We start from the raw sequence: 27,600 nt of genomic DNA on the forward strand, positions 1-27,600 counted from the left end.
TGCCTCTTTCTTTTTCTCTTCTCCTTCTGGGATTCCAGTTACTTTTTTGTTAAATTGTTGAATATTGTCCCAGGAATCTTGGATGCTTTGGTTTTTTTCCCTCCCTCTTTTTTTCCCCTTCATGTTTTATTTTGGGTATTTTCTTTGACCTGTATTCAAGTTCCCTGATGTTTTTTTGCTGGCTGCATTGAGTCTAATAATGAACCCTGAGTGACATTCTTTATCTTTAATATCTTTACTGTTTTTAACTTACAGCATTTCTATGTGACCTTTAGAGCTTCCATCTCTTGCTGAAATTTTCTGTTAATGCATATTTCTATCTTTTTCACTATAGACTTTAACACATTAATCATAATTTTTAAATATCGGTCTGGTAATTTAAATATCTGGGGCATTCCTCAGTCTGATTATTTTGTCTCTTCACTGTTTTTTTCTGGTACTTTTTATGTGTGTGTTAATTTCTGAGTGACTTCTAGACCTCACATGTAAAACAGAGACTGAGATTAAAAAAGGATTTATGCCTGGAAATGAGTGTATGGTTAGGTTACTCAAGATGGCTGTTCTCTTGCTGTCTGTATGTACACACCCTATCCGACCAGGGCCTGCTTCACCTGTGCCCTACTCACATGACTGACCTTCCTACACACTTGTCCTTTCCTAGCTGGTCATGTTTTTTATCAAAGGGGCCATGAGGGCTGTGCCCCTCCACTGGTTTTCCTGGTGCCTAATGAGCCCTCCTGACATCGAGTCCTGTATAACTGATAATCACTCTTGCCACCTGGAAGCAAAGGTTACCCCCATGTCCTAAGCCTGCCTTCCAATGCACGTGGCGAGGTGTCACTCCAGGACCTTGCTTCAGCTGTGTGAGGTCCCCCATCCATTACACTGTTGATGTCTCTGTTTCTGACTGTGGGCTCTTTCTTCAGTCTTGGAACTGGGCAAGACCTTGTAGACCTGTGGGTTACAGCCCAACAATGGCATATCTCTTTTTTTACTAGGTAGTTAGTTCAAAGTGTAGAGGCTAGGGCTGAACTAGGGTTGGGCTTTGTTGTTACTGTGGTGGTCTTCATTGCACTACTGGTTTTAAATGCTTCTATTCCTGGTTCTTAGAGTAGGGGCTGAGGGGCTGAAAGGCTTGTTGTCAGTCCTTGTTCCACTTTGGCCTCTGCTGTGCACCTGTGACTCTGGAGGCCCTCTCTCCCCTCCCTTGTCAGAAGAGGGCTGGGTAGCCTGGGAGGGGCAGGAGTTTTGTTTATCTTTGTTTTTTGGTTTTGGTTTAGACTCAGTCCTGTGTGCATGTATCTCATGGTTGAGTAATATTATCTCAGTAATATTATCCCTCTTACATGGATAGGGTTTTCTAAGCATTGGTGTAGGATCCTGGGCTCAGAATTTTTCTGGCTCCTCCCTAAGGTAAGAGGGGATTTACTCCTTCCCCAGCTGCATTAGGCCTTCACCTGGCCCTGGGGTTGACAGCGTTTGATACTTCTCCCCCAGCAGCTGAAAGCTTTTGTTTGCATAGGGGAGAAGGGCTCTAGGGCACAGGGCTTCTTGTCTTTGCTTTAGTGGCAGCTTTTTCTAGTCTGCACCACAGAGGGCAGCACCCTGGTGTCCTCCTCCCCACCACCAGTCTTTGTAACCTGAGAGTGGATTTGAAGTCCTTTTGTGTCTGTGGATCCCAAGGACCTCTTACTCGCATGCTGGCCTTCACTTAGCCTTTAGCAGGGCTTCCCTGCTGGCTCAGATGATAAAGAATTCCTGCAATGCGGGAGACCTGGGTTTGATCCCTGGGGTGCGAAGATCCCCTGAAGAGGGCATGGCAACTCACTCCAGTATTCTTGTCTGGAGAATCCCATGGACAGAGAATTCTGGTGGGCTACAGTTCATGGGGTCTCAGAGTCGGACATGACTGAGTGACTAAGTACAGCACAGCCGTTAGCATATTTTTGGTATTTTTTCCCTCATACCACCTTGTTTATAGAAGGCTTAACTTAGGATAAATGGGAGGAAGAGGCGAGGTGGTTATTCGGAGACATCAATAAAGAAAGGAAAAGAGCTTCCTTATTTCAGTTCAGTCGCTCAGTCTGGTCCGACTCTGTGACCCCATTGACTGCAACAGGCCAGGCCTTCCTGTCCATCACCAACTCCTGGAGTTTACTCAAACTCATGTCCCTTGAGTCGATGATGCCATCCAACCATCTCATCCTCTGTTGTCCTCTTCTCCTCCCACCTTCAATCTTTCCCAGCATCAGGATCTTTTCAAACAAGTCAGTTCTTTGCATCAGGTGGCCAAAGGATTGGAGTTCAGCATCAGTCCTTCCAATGAATATTCAGGAATGATTTCCTTCAGGGTGGACTGGTTGGATCTCCTTGCTGTCCAAACAACTTTCAAGAGACTTCTCCAACACCACAGTTTAAAAGCATCAATTCTTCAGCACTCATCTTTTTTATAGTTTCTTTGTTCAAAATGCATTTCTTAGGCAAACCTTAGATAGGACTCAACAATCTGTTGTGCTCGGACTTCCTCTAGTTTTGGTGAGTGGCAGCCACTCTCTAGTTGCGGTGTTTGGGCTTCTCATTTAGTTGCCTTCCCTTGTTGCAGAGCCTGGGCTCTGGGGCGTGTGGGCTTCATTCAGTATTTGTGACTGGTGGGCTCTAGATCTCAGGCTCAGTAGTTGTGGCGCACCAGCTTAGTTGCTCTGAGGCATGTGGGATCTTCCCAGATCAGGAATCGAACCCATGTCTCCTGAGTTGGCAGGCAGATTCTTTACCACTCAACCATTAGGGAAGCCCAGCAGTCTGTGTTTTAACAGTCTCTTGCAAGTGACTTGGATGCCCGTCCTTAACTGAGAAACACTGGTCTTAGAGAAAGGGCCTAAGTAAGTCCTGGGAAGGATGACAACTAGATCCTCAGAAATGGTCCTTCTTCAGCTGACTGGGGCTTTCTGTTAAGGAGCTTCACAACTAACTTCATTGGCCACCAGAGGGCGACGTTGGCACAGGTCTGACTTTTGGGAAAGGAGGAGGCCTTGCTTTGAGACCATGCTGAATCCTCGCCATTTTGCCCAACGCGGACTTAACCGTGGTTCTCTTCTTCACAGCACACATGGCTTCTCGGCTTCTTGCTGTTTCCCACCTCTGCCAATTGATTTGCCAGCTGTGGGACTCTGAAATCTCTTGCAGGAGAAAAAAAATGTAACAGCTATCTCAGAGCATGTGATTAGTTTTAAAAAAACTTGTATTGTTTTCAGTGCTATGTGTATTTAGCTGAGAATGTTTTCATTTCTTGAAGCCGGAGTCTTGTCCTCTGGGAAATCAGAAAGAAGACAGTTTAGCATCTTTTGAATGAAGACTTACCCAGTAGTGCACAGCTTTCCCATGATTAGAACCCATGTCTTATCTACAGAGAAGTATGCAGACCTTTTTCCTGCTGTAAAACCTCATTTTTTTCCTGCAGTAATGTTTTTATTCTTCTCTCTTGAGCTTAGATTTTTGAGATTATTAGTTGTTATATGGTTAGAATCTCCATCTCCCTTTTATTTTCCTCTAAACTCATTGCGTTGCTTTTTTTGTATTCTGGTAAGTGGCTTATTTCTTAGTTTTGCAATTATGATCTAGTCTGGTAATGTCATTTTAATGAGTTTTTCATAAGGCAAAAGTTAATTTCAGTGTTCTCTCAAGGTTACTTTGTAGTCTAGTGATCAGTCTACGGAAGATCTATCTTTGTATAGGTAGATCAATATCATTGTTCAATCTATAGTTCAATAACAATGAGAATAATAATAGTTGACACTTACTTCACAAAATGCATTTGCCACAGTGCTGCCTCCAGTGTTATGCTTTAGTCCTCTTGGTGACTGTGAATGGTAGGTATTATCCCTCTTTCAGATGAGGCTGTTTTTAAGGCTCAGGAGTTCAGTTCAGTCACTTAGTTGTGCCTGGCTCTTTGCGACCCCATGGGCTGCAGCATGCCAAGCTTTCCTGTCCATCACCAGCTCCTGGAGCTTGCTCAAACTCATGTCCATCAAATCAGTGATCCCATCCAACCATCTTACCTCTGTCGTCCCCTTCTCCTCCTGCCTTCAATTTTTCCCAGCATCAGGGTCTTTTCCAATGAGTCAATTCTTAGCATCAGGTGGCCAAAGGATTGGAGTTTCAGCTTCAGCCTCAGTCCTTCCAATGAATATCCAGGACTGACTTCTTAGTACAAGGGAATAGTATTTGGTCATTTAGTTTATAGTGATAGAACCACAACCTGAACCCAAATCTTGTTATTTAAAACTGTGTGTTCTTTCTGTGAAACCATACTGTGTTCATGAATGCTTACTTTCTAATTTATTTAATGTCTCATAGACACTGTTTTTCAAAACTAAAGATTCACTTATTTAAGTCAAAAGAATTATCAGACCTGTAAACACTATGTTCAGGGAAATGTAAATGAGAGTCTTATTTTATTTGCATAAAGAGCATGTACTTGAGAACTCTACTACTAAGTTATATAAATTTATAAAGTCTTCTACTTTCCTAGACAACTATTTTACATCTTTTTCATTTGAGGGCTTTTAGAACAGATATCCAGTAAAGTCAATCAGAAGAGAATTGATACACTACCTATCCCCTCAGCCAGTCTCCTAACCTACATTTTCCTGTGTCTTTTACTCTGCCGTTACTCTAACTTTCAGGAGTGAACTGCTCGTGCTCTCGCTCAAGGGCACTACTGTAGCCTTTGCGTCTTCTGTCTCTTGTATCATCCATTCCTCTGGGTCATTCATCAGCATCAAATATACCCTAATTTTTTTCTTCATAAGAAAAAATATTCTGTCTCAATCCATGCCCTTCTCATTTACTTTTCTTTTATGCTGCTCCTTCTTCGAAGCAAATATATCTACTCTCTAATGTCAGTTGCTTTCCCTCTTAAACCCATTTCCATCCAACGTAACCTATACCATTTCCCTCAGCTGCTCCTTTGAAGGTATAAGCCTTTACATTGGCAAGGATGAATCTAGATGATTTTGACCTGAGCAGCCAAAAGGAGTGATTTATCATTTTGTGAGACGGGAAGGCTGTAGAAGGAGTAGATTTTGAGGGAAAGGTAAGAATTTCAGCTTATCTGATAGTAGAGAAGATATCTAGTCAAGAGCAGTAGGCAGCTAGATAAAAGAACCTGAAATTGAGAGCGTAATTCTGGGCTGGAGATACACATCTGGAGGTGATGGTAATTAAAGCTTTGGCTAAAGGTGGTGGTCTACAAAAAATCCTTTATGATCGCTGTAATTGTCCAAGAACATTTCCTGACTTACAATCCTTGCTCGCGACTTGTCTCTTACCCACCTCTGTCTTTTCTTCTCCTTGGTAAGTGCCTTTCGTACCTGAGCCTGCCCTTTCAAGGCACTTGTAAAGTCATAATTAAGCTATTTGTTGTCTCACACTCAAGCTGCTCTAGAATAGGGATAGTATTTCGTTTATTTTTATATTCTGGAAGGATGACATATTTAGCAAAAGCAAAGAGGCACAGAATAAGTTCGTAGTACCAGCAGCTTCAGGTTGCTCAGTGATAAGAAACAAGAGGTCAAATGACAAGTGAGACAAGTGGCAGAGTGGAAGCAAGGAGACACACGTCCAGCGACATTACGCGAGTCTCGCGGTCTGTGCAGAGATAGAGGCGAGCGGCAAACTCGTCAGATGTGTGTTAGAGAGGTCACTGCTCTTGGCACATAGTAGAGATACAATCATTGCTTGGTAAGCTGCACTGAGATCATCTGGTCTGTTCCTGAACTAAAGTCATCTTATTCAGGTTTGGGTTATGTTAAGGTGCAGACTAACAGGTAACTGTAAGTCTGCAGACTAAAGTGGTAGGTCTTCACTTAGGTGTAGGTGTCTGATCCTGAACCCTCTTTATAATTTTTTGCAAAAAATATTTTCTGACTTTAATTTGAAAATATACTCTATTTCTTACCTAAATTTCTTTTTGGAATAGAAAAAAACAGTACTAACAGTTATAGTTCATAGTAATGGTACCCTACCTGGTATAAAAGAAAAGCAGAGATTTCTTAAGAGGTTAATTTGCCATGTTTTATCTATAGCTGAGAAACTCTTTTAAGAGTTGCATAGGGCAGAGATACCAAAGAAATAAACTATCTGAATCCAGCTATCTTTCACGTACTTAAAAAAAATATATCCTTTCCTCAGAGATAAAACGTTTCCGTTATTCTTAGCCACAGACTCCAGGTAAGTTGGGAGGAGCATTTGTTTCTTACAGTTAAATTTCTTGCTCTGGAAATGATGCAGGCATCTTTATGTTAAGATCGCTCCGTGAAGCCACAGCAGTATCCTACCTGCCCTGTGTAGATGGCATGTCTGGTCCTGAAAACAAGGAAATAGCACACGACTCATGGGCTCTGGTCTTGATCTCATTTGAAATCTTCTGTTAATAGCTTTATTCCCTTGATTATAAAACTGAAACTTCACTGTAAAGAAAATTAGAAAATTAAAGTGTTTTAAAAGTACAGTGTCTGAAATTTTGTTTTTAGAAATTGCAGGTTTACTTAGGAGTTCCTGCTTTTGCCTTCTCCCTCCTTATTGTCCCCGGCTGCTGCCCCGTACACACACAGGCAGTCACATTTATTCCAGTCATTCATTGATTCTCTATGCGAATGTTTGTTGAGAATGCTGTGTTATTAAGGAGAAAAAATGAACCTCAAAGCTGTGACCTCAAGGAGTTTACAGTTCATTAGTGAAGGTAGTCAAGTGCCAAAAGAAAAGAGCAAATAAAGAGCTGTGTGATTTGAGAGGGGTGTGATAATGTCTGATTTCAAGACTAGAAGGAGAAGCAGCTTGTCTTTGGAAGGAAGCGCAGGTACGGGCAGAAGCATTTCTTGGCAGAGGCTTTAGGTTTCTGTGTGTGATGGTAGAGGGGCAGGAAATCTCTTCTGACACGGCTTCCTATTTTCTTTGAAAGAGGTGAGGTCATAATGCTGAGAAATGGAGGTGGAAGGGGTTAGAGTTTTGAAGAGAATAGAAGTGGTTTAGAGTAGACATTTCAGAGTGTGGTATAGACAGGAATGTTCGGGCAAACATCATATGAATTTATCATCATATATCAATCTGCCTTTGCTTTGGAAACAACCCAGCTTCTTTTGGCCATCTTTTCTTACAGGTAAAACTGAGTGTAGGTATAAGGGAATCTCTGTCCTAGCATCACAATTTTTCTGTAAATTAAAAAAACTAGTCTACAGTAAAAATTTTGTTTAAAAAATTGAAATTCAAGTAAGTGAAAATCTCCCCTAACTCTGACTTATCTATTTTTTAAGAAGAAGTAGATCTTTTAGGATTATTTACTATGTAAATTACAAACAGAAATTTGTAAGTTTTAAACAAATGGGTTCAACCTCTGTTTACTTTGCCACTTGGAAATTTTTCTACTAGAATGTATAAACCATTCTTTGTAACTCTGCATTTGTCTAAAGTAGCAATCTTGAAACTTTTTAGTCACATACCCATGTGGGAATTCTCAAAAATTTTGTACTCTTTGTACATTTTTAAGTTGACATCTAAATTTTTTAAACAGCAGTTTACATTGTTGGAAAATATGTAATTTTCAGGATGTTTCACTTTACCACGTAAAATAATAGTTATATCAGTCCTTTAAATGTATCCAAATGCTTCTAAATATATAGCATTTTGATTCCTATTACCATTTACTTAAAAATGCATGAACAAGCTGTTCTTTATCATTGGAAATGTAAATCTTTCTTTTGATCCCTTGAACCCTCATTTCTATTCCATTTGTCATAGATTTTTATCCTAATGGAATATATTTTTAAACTTGAAAGGTTTTTTCTTGGGTAAATTATATTTCTATAACAAGTATGTAAACTTAAATTTTGATGTAAAAAGTTTCTGTAACCAAAGGAGCCTAAGTATAACTTGGTCCAGAGGAGATTTATCATCACAATTACTAGTAGTACCCAGTTGTGACCTTTGTCACAATTTTTGACAAATTATTACCAATCATAAAAGTTGAATCTGATTGGATTTTTTTTGGGGGGCTGCTTGGCTTGTGGGATCTTAGTTCTCCAACCAGGGACTGAACCTGAGTCCTCTGCTGTGGAAGCTCAGAGTGTCATTCACTGGGCTGCCAGGGTGTTCCCTGGAAGTGTTTTTCTAGTGAGATTATTTGCTCTATTATTTTCCTTGATTAGATTCTAAATCTGTGAGTAACCATTTTTTGCTACTATGGAAAGGACTTAACAATATTTATTCCTGTTGTTTTCATAGATCAAATAAGATCAGATCAGATCAGTCGCTCAGTCGTGTCTGACTCTTTGCGACCCCATGAATCGCAGCACGCCAGGCCTCCCTGTCCATCACCAACTCCCAGAGTTCACTGAGACTCACGTCCATCGAGTCAGTGATGCCATCCTCTGTCGTCCCCTTCTCCTCCTGCCCCCAATCCCTCCCAGCATCAGAGTCTTTTCCAATGAGTCAACTCTTCACATCAGGTGGCCAAAGTACTGGAGTTTCATCATTCCTTCCAAAGAAATCCCAGGGCTGATCTCCTTCAGAATGGACTGGTTGGATCTCCTTGTAGTTCAAGGGACTCTCAAGGGACTCTCAAGAGTCTTCTCCAACACCATAGTTCAAAAGCATCAATTCTTCGGCACTCAGCCTTCTTCACAGTCCAACTCTCACATCCATACATGACCACAGGAAAAACCATAGCCTTGACTAGACGAACTTTTGTTGGCAAAGTGATGTCTCTGCTTTTGAATATGCTATCTAGGTTGGTCATAACTTTCCTTCCAAGGAGTAAGCGTCTTTTAATTTCATGGCTGCAGTCACCATCTGCAGTGATTTTGGAGCCCAGAAAAATAAAGTCTGACACTGTTTCCACTGTTTCCCCATCTATTTCCCATGAAGTGGTGGGACCGGATGTCATGATCTTCGTTTTCCGAATGTTGAGCTTTAAGCCAACTTTTTCACTCTCCTCTTTCACTTTCATCAAGAGGCTTTTGAGTTCCTGTTCACTTTCTGCCATAAGGGTGGTGTCATCTGCATATCTGAGGTTATTGATATTTCTCCCGGCAATCTTGATTTCAGTTTGTGTTTCTTCCAGTCCAGCATTTCTCATGATGTACTCTGCATATAAGTTAAATAAACAAGGTGACAATATACAGCCAAAAAGCCCTATTCACACAGCTTCTTATGTGAGAATGGAAGCTTTATTATAGCAATATATTCAGTTCTTTGAGTTCTGTGCTAAGAATTCCATAACTCAATATTATTAAAATTTATTTTTAATGACCTATCAGATGACAACCTCATTATGACCTCTTTCAATTTTGGAAAATCAAAGAATTGGAAACTCCCTAACCTGGAAAGGATTTGTTAATCATTAGATAATCACTTTGTTTAGGGGCTTGCTTTTGTTTATGGATGTATGGTATTTTCTTTCATCCTTAAGAGGAAAATAACATACTTCTCTTTAAAAGTCAGCGTTGTGTCCCTGGGTGATAATTTATTCCCTTTGAAGGTGATGCCTTTGTTTTTGGTAGTGGTTTTCCTGAGTTATTTGGCCATACTGTTGTCTATTTGAGATTCCCTGTGACACATGCCTGTTTCCTACCACCTGCCTCTGGCAGGGATGTGACAGCGCTGCCAGGTGCGGTGTGGGGCTCCCCCCACAGCTCCTCTGGGTATCACCATTCACCCGGTGAGCAGGCTTCCTCCCGTGCCAAGGCATTCAGTGTCTTTTCCCATCTGGGGTTTGGCACAAAGCTGACTGTTGTGGGTGAGGGAGGGAGAGCGTGAGGGAAGTAGAGACTGGCGTGGCAGCTTTTCCTGAAGTCCCACGGTTTCGGCTGTCTCCAAGCTTAGAGTTACCTCCAAGGAGTGCTGTTTTCCTTCCTGTGCCTTCTTTGGGCTGGGGTTTCTTCTCAGGGTGGTCTGTTTGCTTCATTTACTTGGATATTTCTTGTAATTTCTGGTCTGCTAGGGGGTACCCTTCTTGATTTCTAGATCTTTCATTGCTTTTTTAAAAAATAAATCTTTCCTGCTACTTCTGACTGCTTGTGATAGCATATTGAAGCTGGCCTGTGTGCTTCAGTCTGCTATCTGTCCACTCTTTAAGGTGCTCAATTAAAACAGTAGTTTACATCTGTGAAGGTCTTCATTTTAATCCCCCGTCTCTGGTTCCCTGCACTTCATTCCTTAGCAAGTAGTGATGTTTGGTATATGTTTTTCCATATTTTTCCTGATTATTTATGTGTGTTTTTCATAGTGCTATTATGTCATACTTGCTTTTACTTTATTCCTTTCATTTTTAAAAGCAACATGATTATATATATTTATTTTTTATTTTATTTTTTTTAATTTTTTTATTTATTTGGCTGCATTGGGTCTTAGTTGCAGCACGTGAGATCTTGGTTACATCGCATGTGATCTTTCATTGCAGCACACAGGCATGTGGGATCTCGTTCCCCAACCAGGGATTGAACCCTTGTCACCTGTTACAAGGCAGATTCTTAAGCACTGAACCACCAAGGAAGTCCCTGATTATATTTTAATATATGTGCTTTTTTCTTTAATAGTGTTTGGCATCCTGAAATTTTCCCATATTAGCTACCTCATTTCTTTTAACAGCTGCATCTTATTTCACAGCTTAGTGAATCTCCTGGTAGGCATTTGTTACTTTTAAAACAATGCCACAGTAAGCATCCTATTTACTTTCAATTTTGTGTACATTTATATCTTTTTCATGAACTGCCTGCCTAAAATGAATTGTTACACTGGTATTTCAAAATTTGGTAAACTGTTGAAAGTTTGTTTCAATTTATATTTCTCCAGTGGTGTATGAGATAACCCTTTTTCTTACACCTTTGCCATCATGGGCTGTTATCAAATTTAAAAAAGATTTCATCATGCTTATAGCCAAAAGATGATATCATTTTGTAATATGCATTTTCTTATAGCCTACATTTTATTTTCTTTTTGCAATTTGTATTTTAAACTGAGGTGGATTTTTGAAAATAAGCACTCTTTCTTGAGCTAGGAAGAATACATTTTATAAGCTTACTGTATGAGTGTGAATTTATTTGTGTGAATATGTTCTAGCCCATGTTTGTTCTCTCTCTTGATAAGTAAAACACAATATGTGAAACCCTAGCATGGTGCATGATGCATGCTGGGTATTTAAGAAAAGTCTGTTGTCTTTTGTTCCTTTTATTTTCCTCCTCCTGTTCCAGTTAATTGATATTTTCTTTTCGGTCTGCCGTATTCTTTTAGGTTTTTCTCTAGTTGTTCCTCTGTTACCTGAGATAACAGAATGAATAATCTTTTCAGTGAGTTTATATGAAAGATTTTTTTTCTGCATTGGGTTTGTGAGACCCAGAAGCTTGGACATTGTAGTTTGTTGTCTTCCAAAGTAAACTCTTGCATTTCGTATTTTAGTAGCATATGTTCTAGACTTTTACTTGTCTTATGAAAAATCTGTGAGGTTAAGAGGATTTGCAGGAACTTCTTGGGTTGGCAGGCTAACTGCAGAGCTAGGCAGGTTGCTGAATGTTAGATATAGTCAGAGCCTTTCAGAAAGGTTATATGTCCTCAAATTGATCTATATAGTAAGAGCAGTCAGTATCCCATCAGAATTTTTTTTTTTAATAAATCAACAGCTGTTTCTCAAATTTATATGGAAAAGCAAAAACACTAAAATATAACAACACAATTTTGGAAAAGACCTAATGTGGAGGACGCACATGATGTCACTTTAAGATTTTATAAAATAAAAATTATCAATTGTATTTTAATTGTATTGTGGTACTGGCAGATGGGTAAGTTTATAGATTAGTGGAACAGGAGAGTCCAGAAGCAGACCTACATGTAATATGGTCAGTTGCACCTTTTCAACAAAGGTGCAAAGGAATCAGTGAAATTAAGGAACAATTAGATATCAATGTACAAAAATATGAACCTAGACCCATATTCGGAGAAGGCAATGGCACCCCGCTCCAGTACTTTTGCCTAGAAAATCCCATGGATGGAGGAGCCTGGTAGGCTGAAATCCATGGGGTCGCAAAGAGTCGGACACGACTGAGCGACTTCACTTTCACTTTTCACTTTCATGCATTGGAGAAGGAAATGGCAAGCCACTCCAGTATTGTTGCCTGGAGAATCCCAGGGACGGGGAAGCCTGGTGGGCTGCCGTCTATGGGGTCGCACAGAGTCGGACACGACTGAAGCGACTTAGCAGCAGCAGCAGCAGCAGCAGCAGCAGCAGCAGACCCATATTATAACACCACAGAAAAAAGGGCTCAGTGTGAAACGTAAATGAAAACCATAAAACTTCTAGAGGAAAACATCGGAGAAAATCCTGTGACCTTGAGTTAGGGAGAAATTTCTTAGATACCCCACCAAAAGCATGGAAACATGAAGGAAAAATGGTAAATTAGACTTTATCAAAATGGAAAGTTTTTGCTGTTCAACAGACACAGTTAAGAAAATGAAAACATGTTTTTTGGGTATATGTTTTTGGAAAATACTTTAATTGGAGAAAATGTTTGCAAAACTCACCTGATAAGGGTTTATATTCAGAAAAATAAAGAATCTTCAAAATTCAATAATAAGAAAATACACAACCCAATTAAAAAAAAATAGTCCCAAAAATCTGAACATCAAAGAAAAAAATTAGTTCAAAAAAATCAGTTCATCAAAGAAAATGAAAGACTGACAAACATGTGAAAGGAGGCTCAGTACCCTAAGTTATTAGGGAATGAGACACACGTATATGTTGTTTTTGTTTAGTCGCTAAGTCGTGTCCGACTCTTCGTTACCCTGTGTACTGTAGCCCGCCAGGCTCCTCTGTCCATGTAATTTCCCAGGCAAGAATACTGGAGGGGGATGCCATTTCCTTCTCCAGGGGATCTTCCTGACCCAGGGATCAAACCTGCGTCTTTGGTTTGTGAGGTGGATACTTTACCCTTGAGCCACCTAGGAAGCCCACATGGTCTATAAGAATAGCTTTTTTTTAAAAAAAAAAAGCTCACTGCTTCCAGAAGTGCTGCAGGTGACCTCCAGGTAATCATCATGTAAAGGAGCAGTGATGGGACCTTAGACTTTTTATGTGGCAGTTGTTTTATTTATTTTTGGTTGCATCGGTTCTTAGTTGCTGACCAGGGAACAAACCTGCGTCCTGTGCACTAGAATGTAGATTCTTAACCACTGGGTCACCAGGAAAGTCTGTGTCCTTGGAGTATTTGGTTTGAGTCACTGGTTCTAAACCACTGGTTCTTCATGGTAATTTAGTGAGTATAATGATAGTCTTTGACAACGTACAGGGCAGGAAGGACTTTGACTTGCTGTAAGGAAGGCTTCTCCTGTAGTTGCGGCTCCTCTTAGAGTTTGAATGCCGTAGAAATTAATGACTTAGTTCTGTTCTCTGTATTTGGATTTCCTTTCATTTGATCTTTAAATTTTGGACAGATTTTATCTGCTGTCAGCTAATGTTGTGAAGAGTGACAAAAATTCTAGTAGGTAGACAGTAGTGGCATCTGTTTTTCATTTTTCTGTCAGAGTGGCTAATTATTCTTTGTGGTCGTTGTAGGTATTCCATCTTCTCAAGCCGCAGTGCTTGCTAACGGTGACCACGGAATAGAACGGAATGATGTCACTGGTAAGTGGTTCCCAGGAGCCCTCAGATGTGTGGGTGAAACAGTCATGGCAAACACCTAACACCTGGATCAGCTCCTTTGAGGAGGATTGTTGGTGGGAGCACATGGATTGTTTGTCAGGGTACTCTTATTCTTGGCTGTTGTATTTAAATCCAGGGCATCTGCCCCATAACATTTCCAACAATGGAGAGAGTGAATTTCATTTGATATTCTGTGAATATTTTTTACAGTTGTGCCACTCAAGAGCTGGGTCAATCTTAATAATAGACTTTTGATGCAGAATGACCATCGTCAAAATGTGTAGTGTGGAGTCCTTTGGCTGCCACAACTCTTTGAGCAGGTCTGTCCCTGACTGCACTTAGTTGGCTTTCCATGGCTCACTGTTAGGAAACTTGTGAGCTGGAAATTGAAAGTTCTTTCCTTTCTCTTGGGCCCTCAGTCTGTTTTGTCTTTATTTTTTTTCCCTTAACTGTTACTTTGAAATTTGTCTGTAACGCCTAGCCCATTACCAGGGCTAGCACTGAGTTACTGTGGTTCCCCCTTGTGTATTTGTAGTGAGCAAAATTTTCGAAGCAGTAGCAGGGTCCACAGGAATGTATTCTGTAAATAAATTGTTTAGGTAGCTAATATGAGAGCCATACTGAATTTTTAAAAATAGTTGCACTTAATTTGCTTAATTGAACAATCAGGCTGATGCTGTTGACCCAAATGAAAGGACTTCTGTTTAACTGGGGCATAATGGCAAGCCACTCCAGTACTCTTGCCTGGAAAATCCCATGGATGGAGGAGCCTGGTGGGCTACAGTCCATGGGGTCGCCACGAGTCGGTCGCGACTGGGCAACTTCACTTTCACTTTTCACTTTCACGCAGTGGAGAAGGAAATGGCAACCCACTCCAGTGTTCTTGCCTAGGCAATCCCAGGGCGGAGCCTGGTGGCCTGCTGTCTATGGGGTCGCACAGAGTCGGACACGACTGAAGTGACTTAGCAGCAGCAGCAGCAGCAGCAACGTTTGCTTCACATTACTGTAAGGAGGCCGGCACTAGCCATGGCTGTGTTTCTCTTCTTGCATGCACACCTCAGCCTTTAGAAGTCCTGCCTTGAGTTATTGAAGGATTTCGGTTTCTAAGGCTTCCACAGAGCCTTCTGTTAGCAATATCAGTTATTCTAGGATTTACTCTTTATCCTGATCCTGTGACCTTTAGAAATGTTGTATACATCTTTATACCTTAGGTTTATTGATGATTAGGTTCTTTTTTTTTCCCTCCCTCCACCCAGGTTCTATTTTTATGAATGTTAGTTTGACCCAGTGACAGTAAATCCATACTAGAAATTCATTAATTAGGAACACTTTACTTTAAAAGCTGGAACCAACAAGAAGTGCAAATTTACTTATCTCTCTGTTTTGTGAACTGAAATTTTTGTGATTTTTTTTTTTTTATAATCTTAGTTCATATGTGGTATTGACTGTTTCTGTGCCTGCTTTGAAAGCAAAGATCTATATAAGCTTTAAGAAAGGCTTTAAGAAAATATTTAGAGAAATATCCCCATGACTAAAGGAGAAGTTTGAACATAAACTTTTTAAAAATGAATAGATTCGACTTTCTTTAACAAGGTGGCAGTGCCAGGGGAAAAAAGGGGGATTGATTTGGTTAACCATTGGGAAGAATGAATTCCATTTTCATCTGGTAAGGAAATGACTGTCACCACTAGAGTGGGTTTCTTCTCTAGCAGGATGTCAGGTCTGACCAGAAGAGACTTAAACTTGATGTAGCAGTTTTTTCCCACTGCCACAGCTTAATAGTGCAGGGGGAAAAAAAGAAAAACAAAACAGAAAAAACATGCAGCCTGACCCTTACTGTTTGAAGACTTTATTTCTGTGGCATCAAAAACAGAACCCGACTGTTTATGAACTGTCTGTTGCCATTATGGGAGCAGGTCTTTCTGCTCTTGGACACCTCCCCGCCCTAGTGTAGAGTATAGTTTGCACACCTGGGGAGATGCTATCTTCTGAATTTGAACTCTTGACTATGTTAAAGCAGGTGCTTTACTGAAAATATGCATGTTTCATTGGGGATGGGAAGGGGTAGGAAGCGGGCAAAGAGTGCATGTTTTCAGAGCATGTTGTGACAGCATTCCAATTTGGCCCTCACTAACTGGAGCATGTAGCTTTGTGCCATTTTGAAATTTCCCATTTTTGTTTCCTTCAGAGTGTTACTGTAGTTCTAAGAGCAGACCTGCTCTGCTGACAGTGTATAAGGGTTTATGAGCATCTTGCTATGTTGAACCTGCTGTTTACTAATGACCTGTGCTTTTCCGTCCTTTCCTTCCCCTTCCTACTTCTCCCTCCCTTTCTATTTTTCTCCTCCTAGAAGCCTAGCGTGTCTCTCAACACTGGGGCTGCTGCAACACCAGACCAGTGATCTTTCCTAAGCACCGTTACACTTGTAAAACCTTCAGCATTTTGCAGAGCTTTGCTTTCCTTCCTGGACACGATATAGAAGAACCTGAGGGTAGTTCTTCGGGGCCCATTTCTGCTGACTCCTGAGCAAACCACCTGCTTCCTTTTGTGCTCCGCAGGGCTTGATGGAACCTGCTTTCCCTTTGTGAGCTCAAAGTACCAGATGGATTTTTTTTAATCCTAGTGTTTTTGTGAGGGTCGTCCAGTGTCTTTTATTTCTCGTTCTCTTTAAAACTCATTTTATCGTTTAATTCAGCCTCACATTTTTCTTTTCTTTAAACATTTTTAGTTGGCCTTTTTCATTCGGTTTTCCGATCTTCAGCCTGAGTCAGGGCACTGTGACAGCAAATGAGATGGTGCTTTCAGAAAGGGGTCGAGTCCACCGGTACTGCAGTGGGCCTCCCTCCTCCCCTCCTTCTCCTTCCCTCTGTAGGCCTGCTTTTAGGGTAGACTCATCCTTCAGGCTACCTGTGTTTCTCTCCACCTTACTAACATTTGAATAATGATAGCTGTTTTAATTTAAAGTTTTCTAATTTAGAGTAGTTCTGATTAAACTTTGAGAAATATTTCCTCAAATGAAATCATCCTTTGTTATTTGCAATTTAGGCTGAAATTGTTTCTGTTATGAAATTATGGTCTATTTGTGCAGGCTTAGATTCTCCTAAAAATTTGACAGCCTTGTTATTACGTATGGAGTTTCATATCCAAAATTTCTTTCTTAGCTTGATCATGAGCTATCAAAAAAAAAAAAACTTGGTAAGTTAAGGGAAATGAAATCCTGTATTGTTAGAATATTGGGATGTTGATATAGATAGAAAATAGGTTTCTGTAGCAACCTGAGAAGTTAAATGGCAACACATTGAAGAACTACAACCAGTTACCAGGTTTCTAATGAAATGATTATCTGACTGGACTCAAGCTCTGTTCAGAGTTTGCCTCCTTTAGAACTCTGGTGGTGTCTTTGTGCAGCCTGAGGTGGAACTGGTGGGTCACATATGAAGACTTGTGTGTTAAGTCCTTTACCAGAAACCTCATCATTTATTTTTACACATTCTGAGGATTGTCCCAGTTGGAATTTGTTTTTTCTCATTCCTCATTTTTCCAAAATAATAGCTAAAAACATCTGAAACCATCTGGGACATACACTGTGGAACTTTTCAAATGATAAGCTTTGATTGGATTTTTAAAAGTAGAATATAAAGCATGGGCCATGCTTTGATATTGTGGAGGAGTTCTGGTTTAAGATCTAGAATGTGAGATACTCTTTAAAAAATTTTCTGTCCTCTTACTATGTAGGCTTTTATAATCACTAAGCTACTGATTGTTTCAGGTTGAATATTTAGCACTATGTTCTGAGGAAGATTTCAAGATGTACATTTAGACCCTCTGATACAAAAGTACATTGGGATGTGAAAGTTAGAATGTTATGAAAGTTTAAACCAAATCTCTGCAATGACTTGTAGAATTTAGAAAGTGTTCCCTCCTGTGGTCACAAGGGTTTGTTCCTTTGCCAGGAATTCCTTTTGTGGGTTCTGGAGAGAAGACAGTACAGGAGGCACATTTTAGAGGAAGTGCTTAGCCTTACCTTCTAAGCAGTTGATACATATGAAAATTCTTACCATTGGAGAAAAATCTGAAAAATAGCACAGGAGAGCAGAACATCTAATAAAATATAACTCTTTCTCATATGTTTTTCTTTTGCCTTTTTTTTTCTGGCAAAGGAACTTTTCAGAACTGACAGTGGTAACTTTAAAGGTCATACTTGACATTCTTCTTTCACGTCTTTCGCAATCTCTGCAGCTTGTCTAGGTAACAGGTGGGTAGAAAAGCCTGGGTGCGAGCCCTGTAGTATGGCTGTGTTCAGACACACACTCACGCTTCATTATTGACATTGACTTATTCCACTTTAATTTCCATTTTGTCATATTTATTTTTGTTTGAATTTTGTTTTTGTTTTCTAAATATGTTTTCATTTTGAATTTATGGAATTGTTGAAAATTACTATTAATAGCCAGCTAAACTTTCGTATATATTGTTAGCTGTATTTCACTTGGATATTTCATTTTGAAGGAAATATATGTAATATTTCATATATAGCTTCATATGAAGTCCTGTAATAAAATGCTGTATTGCCGTGATGGTCATACCCAGTGGCCCAGGATCTCACTGGTGAGGTAGCCAGACTGATAAAGGTTGCTCTATTGAAATGGTTGTTTCTTATGTGCAATCTCTCTTTCTCTCTCTCTCTTATTCTTCTTTGGCCCAATGTAGAGCTTTGTTTTTAAATAATATTTTTATAACTTTATTTACACACCTAAGTTTGTATTTTTTGTGATTATAGATTTCAATGGTTTTGTACATTGGAACATTTTTATGTGATCATTGTGCTAAATAAATCACGCTAATAAACATCTTACACTAACACTATATGGACTGGATGTTGGCTGGGTTCTTAATTACTGGAGTATAATGTGACCAGAACATGAGATTTGTAAATAAAGACCCTTGTGCTTTCGGTCTAACAAAGCTTCTAATTTGACCCATAATAATTCCATAATTACTTGGTTTTTTTATTTTCTGCCCCCTACCTTCACTTACATTGTTGTTTTAGACAGAATGTACTCCCTTTTATCTGCAATCTATAAGAGTTAAGAAACCGAAATAATTATTTGATATTTTATAGCATCTGATAAGAAAGATAGTTGGCAGAGTAAATAATTTGTGGTTTGTTGTTCAGTAGCCAAGTTGTGTTTGACTCTTGTGACCCCATGGCCTGCAGCGCTCTAGGCTCCTCTGTCTTCTAGTATCTCCCTAAGGTAGCAATAAGTTATTCAAAAAATTATTCCATGGCATATCAATTACTGTTAAGATACTTTCTAAATGCTACACTTAAATTTTGTTTAGTCTAATTAACATTCACATTTACATTATTCTTAAAATGCCTTCTGAATTAATAAATAAAATGTGTTACATTCAGTGGTGTTTTAGTTTTGTAACCATATTGTTTGATCATCTAATAGTCTGTATCGGGGAAAAATTTAATGGAATGCCCAATTTCCTAGCTGTTCTGGGTTAGTGTTTTCTTTACAGTAGATAGATTTGCAAATGCAGTATGTTGACTGAATTAAGACAGTGGAAAGAGAATATCTAAGGTAATTTGCATGGCATAAATAAACTTTTTTAGCTTGGCAAGCAGTTATTGTTTTTTAAGAAAGGTCAATTTTTTGTTCTTGGGTTTCCTTTCATTGAGAGCTCAGTAATTGATTCTTAGTTTTGAAGCACAGTAATTTAAATATAAAGAAGAATGTTCAGTCCTGACTGACCTTATAGGTACCCTACAATTAAACTCTTCATGATGGAGCAATCCTTATGTTTTATTAGTGTATTCATTTCGATGAAAGTGAGATGAAACCTGGACTCAGTTGGGTTCTTCCTCTTTGTTAACCTGTTAATATGGTAGAGTTGGGAGGCTGGAGAGGGTTCTGGACAAACACATAGGACTGGTGGAGCAGGCACAGAGTATTAGTTTTATTTCTAAGTCATGCGTAAAACTGGATGATCCTCCATTTTATTTTGATGCTGTTTCCATTACAGTGAAGGCTTAATAAGATTTAACCACAAATTATTTGTAGAATAAATCCGCTGCCATGGAGGCAAATTACAGTTACTTACGGTTTGGGGCTGGATGCAGTACACTAGGTGCTCCACAAATGGCGGTGTTGCCCGTGGTTTCCTGCGATCAGAGTAGGCGGCTTTTTATTGGGATAACTCTTCTGAATGTGGTGTGTCACCATTACCTCAGGTCAGCCCAGCAGTGAAACAAACAGTAAAACTGCTTTGTTCGAATGTCATGACACTGAGAATGTCCTGGGTGTTTTTCATTCCTGTCACTGTATCATTAGATGAAATGCAAAGGATTTTGTGTTAGAAAAGTTCTAAGCCATCAAAAATATAAAATCTAAACAGAAAAATCGGTAGTGCTAGAGTCTTTGAATAGCTATTAAAACCAACCCATAAGCTGCCATTAGATCTTGTAAATGAAGCTTCAACATAAAGCTGCACGCTGTGTTCTTGGATGTAGACAAAGCAAGGCAGCCATTCCCCCCGCCCCTGCTCATATCCTGAAAACAAAGCTTTAGTTTTTAGTTTTTTTCCTTTCATTTTTCAGATATGAGTTGCGTGTTGGAAACACACCAGTAAAATACTAACCCCTAATATTTCTTTTGTTTGGTGGTTTTGTTTTTCCCATCTAGTATTTCTTTAAAGTTTTTTGTTGTTGTTTATTATTTTCTGGTAAAAATAAATAACTTATTGGAAAAATCCACATGTACCCATTAACACAACATGTTACATTTACTTCTAGGGTATTTAGGACTCCCTTGAAAGCAGCTCAGGGAATGAGCTTGAGAACCTTCATCCAAACACAGCATTTAATTATACAGTGAGCCATTTGATTTCTGTTTCTGTTGAAGCATTCTGTTAAATGAAACCAAATAGCTTCTTCCTGAGCTTTGAGTGAGTACAGGCTTCTGATACACTTTTTAAACTCAAGTTTGTTTATATGATTTGCTTCTCTTTGTGGCATGAAACTCTACCCTATGCCAGAAAGCATATGTCGATAATAGAATATTTTCTTTTTTATTTGTAATTCTGTAAGTAATAAAAGAATACATTCTCCTTTCTAAGAAAAATTAAAGCATTATAGATAGAGCCACACTATCAGAGACCAGAAATTTTTACTTACAGAACTAACGTTCACACACAGCTACTGTAAGTTGATCTTGTATTTTTTACCTGAATCTAGACATGAACATATTTTTCTGTCTGATTCATCTTATTAATAATAAGGGTAACTTATTATTGTAAAACACATTAAAGTTTGTAGAGTGCTTTTGACTGTATAACAGTATTTATTTTTCATTTGAAGAAGTTGAAGTAGGTTAAATAAGAGAGCTCAGAATTGAACCTAGTCTGGTAAGAAGTCCTATGCTGTTTCCGCCACAGTGTCATGTCTCAGTAGATCTTCTAATCTTCAGAAGTCAGTTGGAAAGAATGGACGTTTGAAGTCCTGTTTAAAGCCTTTCTTGGACACTATTTTCTGGGAGAAAATCTAGACTTGAGGCAAGGTTTTTTTTTTTGCATGTAGGTAATTTATTTTGAGAAGTGATTTGGGAAACAAGAGTGGGAGACTGCAAAAAGTGAAAAGGAAAAAAGGAAGAACCAATAAAATTAAGTATTACTAACTTTGTCACTGCTGTGGACAAAGAGGTTCCTATTGGGTAGAATTTAAAGGGTGAGAGGTGCAGGGCACAAGTGGTGTCCAACTGACCAGGAGGTTAACTCAACAAAGATCTGTCTGCCTCTACTTCACCATAGAGGATGATATCCTTGAGTTCTATACAGGGAAGACTGAACTCTCACCTACCATGGAACTAATTTCAAAGCCTAATTGTTAGAAACTGTGTAACTAACCATTAATTTTTGGAATTTCCTAATGTTTTATGAATCAGTTTTAGTAGTTTCTCTCTTTCTAGGAGTTTGTCCCATTTCAACTGGGTTATTTAAGTTGTTGACAGGCTGTAGTTCTTGGTGTTCCTCTATAACCTTTTTATTTCTGTAAAATTGGTGTAATGTCTTCTGTTTTATTCTTTTGAGTCATCTCTCTTTTCTTGATTAGGTGAAGCTTTGTCAATTTCATTGAGCTTTTCAATGAGTCACCTTGGTTTTCTCTATTTTTCTCTTTTCTATTTCATTTATTTCCACACTCATCTGTATTATTTCTTTTCTTCTGCTTGCTTTAGGTTTAGTTTGCTCTTTTCTTCCTACGTTCTTTAAGTAAAGATAAAAGGTTATGTTACTGACATGATTTTTTTCCTTCCCTCTTAATAAAGGTATTTACAGCTATAAACTTCCCTCTGAGCAGTACTTTAGCTGCATCTTATAAGTTCTGGTTTTCATAAATGTTATGATTTCATTTTCATTTATCTCAAAAGTATTTCCTAATATCCTTTGTGATTTCTTTGACCCATTGGTAGTTTAGGAGTGTGTTATTAATTTCCACATATTTGTGAATTTCACAAATTAACTTATTGTTGCCATTTCCTAATTTCATTCTGTTGTGATTGGAGAACATACTTTGCGTTATTTCAGTCCTTTTAAATATATTCAGACTTGTCTTATTGCATAACATATGGTCTGTCCTAGAGAATGTTCCATGTCTACTTGAGAAGAATGTATGTTGTTCTGTTGTTGAGTGGAGTGTTCTATAAATGTCTGGTAGGTTTGCTTGATTTGTAATATTGTTCAGGTCTTCTGTTTCTTACTGATATTCTTCCTAGTTATTCTATTCATTATTAAAAGTGGTATACTGAAGTCTCTGAACAATCATTGTTGATTTGTCTATTTCTCAATTTTGTTAGTTTTTGCTTCGTATATTTTATAACTCCCATCCTAATGCTTTAAGGAGAAATTCAAATAATAATAATTTTATATACTTTTTACATTACATTGTTCAAAATTAATTTGTTGTGAAAAAATATGGGGTGTGGATAAGAGGATGTATACTCATGATTACTCCAACTATGAGCTTACAGCAACAGTAGTGAAATATCAGTCACTGGTAGGAAGATTCAAAGTGCTATTTCAAGATGCTCATCATCGCTAATTATCACAGATCAAAACTATTCTACAGTGAGGTACCACCTCACATTGTCAGAATGGCCATCACTGAAAAGTCAGCAAATAACAAATGCTGGAGAGGGTGTGGGGAAAAGGGAGCCTTCCTACACTGTTGGTAGGAATGGAAGTTGGTACAGCTGCGGTGGAAAGCAGTATGGAGGTTCCTCAGAAAACTAAAACTAGAGTTGCCATAGGATCCATCAGTCCAACTTCTGGGCATGTATCTGGAAAAAAATAATTTAAAAGGTATATACACCCTGTATTCATAGCAGCTCTATTTGCAATAGCCAAGACATGGAAACAACCTAAATGCCAAGCCACAGATGAATGGATACAGAAGATGGGGCACATACATATGATGGAATTCTACTTAGCCATAAAAAGAATGAAATGATGCCATTTGCAGCAGTGTGCATGCAACTAGAGATTATCACACTGCGTGAAGTAAGTCAGAAAGAGAAAGACATACGCCATATGACACCACGTATCTGTGAGGTCTAGAATATGACACAAGTGACTTGCAGTGAAACAAAGAGTCTCGCAGACAGAGAACAGGCGCGTGCTTGCCAAGGAGGTGGGGGAGGCGCTGAGTTAGGAGTTGGGATTACCAGATGCAAACTATTATGCATAGAATGGACAAGAAGCAAGGTCCTACTCTATAGCACAGGGAACTACATTCAGTATCTTATAAAAAAATCATAATAGAAAGGAAAAAAGTTTTTTCAAAGAATTTTTTTCCCTTAAAATATCAACTACTTTTTTTTGTAGAAGTTGAAAAATCTATCTTAAACTCTCATGGAATCTCAAAGAATCCAGAATAACCTACACAGTCTTGAAAAAGAATAAAGTTAGAGCTCTCAGTCTTCCAAATTTACTGTAATGCTGCAGTAATTAAAACAGTGGTGCTCTTGGCAAAACAGACATATAAAGAATAGAATAGAGGGCCCAGAAATAAACCTTTGTATATACGGTCAAGTGATTTTAGAAAAAGGTGCCAAGACCATCCAATGGGGAAAAGATAGTCTTGGTGTTAGGAAAACTGGAGGTCACATGCAAAAGAATGAAGTTGGATCCCTACATTATATCATATACAAAAATTACCTCAAAATGATTCAAAGACCTAAATATAAGGGCTAACACTGTAAGACTCTTGGAAGAAGACATAGGGCAAAAGCTTCATGGCATTAGATATGGCAACGATTTGTTGGATGTGACACCAGAAGTACAAAAGTAAAAAGTAAAAGTAACAAAAATAAAAATAGATAAATTTGACTCCACCAAAAAAAACTTTTTGTGCATCAAAAGACTCTATCAGTAGAATAAAAAGGCAGTTCATGGAGTGGGAAAAAATATGTGCAAAAACATACATCTGACAAGGAGTTAATTATCCAGAATATATAAAACACTCCTAAATTCAACCACGTGAAAACAAAACTTAATAAAAAAGAGCAAGGGACTTGAGTAGACACTTCTCCATATATTGGCTTATATGCCAGTAAGCACATGAAAAGATGCTTATCATCACCAATCATTAGGAAAATGCAAATCAAAAGTACAGTGACATACTGCTTTATACTTGTTAGGATCTAGGCTATTGTTTTAAGACAAACAAACGGAAAATAACAAGTATTAATGAGGATGTGGAAAAATTGGAACCCTGTGCATTGCTGTAAGAATGCAAAATGGTGGAACTGTTATAGTATGGTAGGCCCTCAAAATATTAAAAATAGAATTACTGTATGAACCAACAGTCCCACATCTGGATATATACCCAGATAAAAGCAAGAACTTTGTACACCCATGTTTATAGCAGCATTATTCTTAATAGCCAAAAGGTGGATACAGCTCAAGTGATATATACATAATGTATAATAGAGTGGTGAAAGTGAAACTGGCTCAGTCATGTCCGGTTCTTTGCAACCCCGTGGACTATACAGTCCTTGGAATTCTCTAGGCCAGAAAACTGGAGTGAGTAGCCTTTCCCTTCTCCAGGGGATCTTCCCAACTCAGGGACCCAACCCAGGTCTCCCACATTGCAGGTGGATTCTTTACCAGCTGAACCGCAAGAGGATATACAATAGAGTATTCTTCAGCCTTAAAAAGGAAGGAAATTCCAACATGTGCTCCAACCTGGATGAGCCTTGATGACGTTATGCTAAGTGAAAAAAGCCAGTCACAAAAGAGTAAACACTGATGCCACTTATATGATTCTGCTTATATGAGGTACTGTATATAAGTAATCAAGTTCATAGAGATAGAAAGTAAGATGATGGTTGACAGGAATTGAGAGGAGGCAGGGAATGGGGAGTTGTTTTTCAATGTGTACAGAGTTCTGGAGATGGATGGCAGTGATGTTTGTGTATTAGTTTGAATGTACTCAATGCTAGTGAGCTGCACATTTAAGAATGGTAAAAATAAATAAATAAATAATACTAGCTCACTTAAAAAAAATTTTTTTTTTCAAAGTAACCATCATGTACTTACAGACCTCATCAGAATTGAAGTGTTGTTTTATGTATTAGCCATCTTGTGAGTTTGTACTAATTTTTCCCATTGCGCAGAGCAATGCCCAACTTTATACACATTATTTAAATGCTAACCAGAGTTTTAAGGAACATCTTGTGAGAACAAATGTAATACTGGTTAAATTCCATGAGAAGGTTGGATGAGAACTAAGAAAATTTGAAATTAGAGCTTGAAATCTCCATTTAGATGTAGAGTTGACATGTCAGATTTGAGGGGTCCTAAACTGAACTTCTGTCCCACTCCCCAAAACAAAAAGAAAACAAAACCTTCTCCAGCTCATTAAATAGAAATAGAATATTCTTGTAGTTGCTCAGGCTAAATGTTTGACTTCCCCTATCCTCTCTTTGTCTTGCATCCCATTTCTGTTTTGTCAGAAAAATAGATCTGCAACCTGACCGACCGCTTCTCACCTCCCCTCCTTTGCTCTCCCTGGTTTGAGCTACCACCTCTCACTTTGACTGCTGTAACCTCCCAGATGAGTCTCCCTCCTTACATTCATTTGCTCCCTATAGTATATTCTCAAAAACACCCAGAGTGGCCCTGTACATAGATCATGTTATTCTTTTGCTCAGAATCCTCCAGTAGTTTCCTGAAAGGAAAGTGAAAGTGAAGTCGCTCAGTCGTGTCCGACTCTTCGCGACCCCATGGACTGCATGCCTACCAGGCTCCTCCATCCATGGGACTTTCCAGGCAAGAGTACTGGAGTGGGGTGCCATTGCCTTCTCCACCAGTAGTTTCCTATCTCAGAGTAAAAGCCAAAGTCCTTACTCAGATACCATAAGGCCTTATGACCACATTTCCTTATTCTTCCCTTTAGCTTTGCTTCACTGCTGTTCTTACCAGAGTTCCTGGACAAGCCAGGTGGGCCCCTGCCTTGGGGTCTGAGCACTCGTTGATTTTTCTATCTGGGATGCTTTTCCCTCAGATATACTTGTAGTTCACTCTCCACCTTCTCAGAGAGGTCTTCTCTATCTCACTCGACATTGTACCCCTTCCATTGTTCTCTCCTACTTTGCTTTAGTTTTATCCATGGCACCCATTGCTTTATCATTTGTACAATTTAATTACCTTGTTTATTGTCTGACCTTCCTCATTAGAAGATAAATGTTACAAGAGGGACAGGGCTTTTGCTTTGGTCGCTGCTGGGGCCCCGCACCTAGACCAGTGTCTGGCATAGAGTAGGTGCGCAGTAGCTATTGAATGAGCAGTCTTGTTGAATGTGGGTTTGTTTTTATTTTTAAAGATGAAGGAAAGAAATGTGGTTCTACAGAAGGAGTCTGTTTTAAATTGACAGTGTTATATCTGCTAAGATGAAAGGGTAGAGGCTGGGAGGAGGCTCTAATGGGCTCACACTGGAGCAGAGAGGCGAGCTCTGGGGGAGGAGTGCCGCAGAACCTCTATGGCAGTGGAGGAGGGGATTTCTGCGTCATTTTAAAGCATATCAAGACTTTGGCCCATAGATCCCTTGTTACATTTCTGTAGCATTTAAGAGATGTGGCAGGGAATAAAGACTTTGCTATGAACTTCCTGTGCTATTGAGAAAATTATAAACTTCTAGACCATAATAGCTGTTTAATGTTGAAGAGGAGTGGGCCACCTTGCTATTTTGTGTTTAAACAGATTACCTGGCTTAAATTTTTGTATATGGTGAAGTTTCATAAAGTTTTGATTATGTTTCCTTCTTTTTTTTTTTTTCACCAGCATTTTTCTCTGAGTAGGTGGTTCTTTCTGTTTGTTTCAGGATTCACATAGGCAGTGTTAAGAGCAGGGTCAGATGTAATTGCAGTGATTTTTGACAGGTTATTGGTACATGTCTTTCAGGAAATAAGTCCCTTTAGTGGTTTGTTTACATTTGAGAAAGCTGTATAAAGAGCAGGCCTAGATATACCACCTGCTAACTTTGGTCTCCTAGGCATTGTTTGCCCTTTTCAAGCCCAAAGTTCTTCCTGTATAACAGGAGAACTAGTAATAAAAGAATTGTTTGTATTAGGGGACAGAAAATACTTTCAGTGCTTGGTAACCTGTGAACTCCGGGAGTTGGTGATGGACAGGGAGGCCTGGCGTGCTGCAATTCATGGGGTCGCAAAGAGTCGGACACGACTGAGTGACTGAACTGAACTGAACCTGTTTGAGGGGTTAATAAATGTAAAATGTTTAATTAGAGGTTTAATAAATGTAATAATGATTAACATCCACATAGTTCTTACAAGTGCAACCTAGTAAATAGTGCTGCCGATAAATCATTCTCTGTTAGGTCATCAGCCCCCTTTCCT

General features: G+C 39.0%; 1 protein-coding gene across 1 annotated transcript in view; it reads left to right on the forward strand.

Annotated features, from left to right (window-relative positions):
• The window catches only part of MAP4 (microtubule associated protein 4), a 151,994-nt gene that overhangs the window by 61,111 nt on the left and 63,283 nt on the right, over positions 1-27,600 (forward strand). The window contains 1 exon segment of the mRNA XM_070776772.1: positions 13,598-13,666. Within this exon segment, the coding sequence (XP_070632873.1) occupies positions 13,598-13,666 (69 nt within the window).

This window comes from Bos indicus, chromosome 22 (genome assembly GCF_029378745.1).
Source record: "Bos indicus isolate NIAB-ARS_2022 breed Sahiwal x Tharparkar chromosome 22, NIAB-ARS_B.indTharparkar_mat_pri_1.0, whole genome shotgun sequence".
NCBI classification, from domain to species: Eukaryota; Metazoa; Chordata; class Mammalia; order Artiodactyla; family Bovidae; genus Bos; species Bos indicus.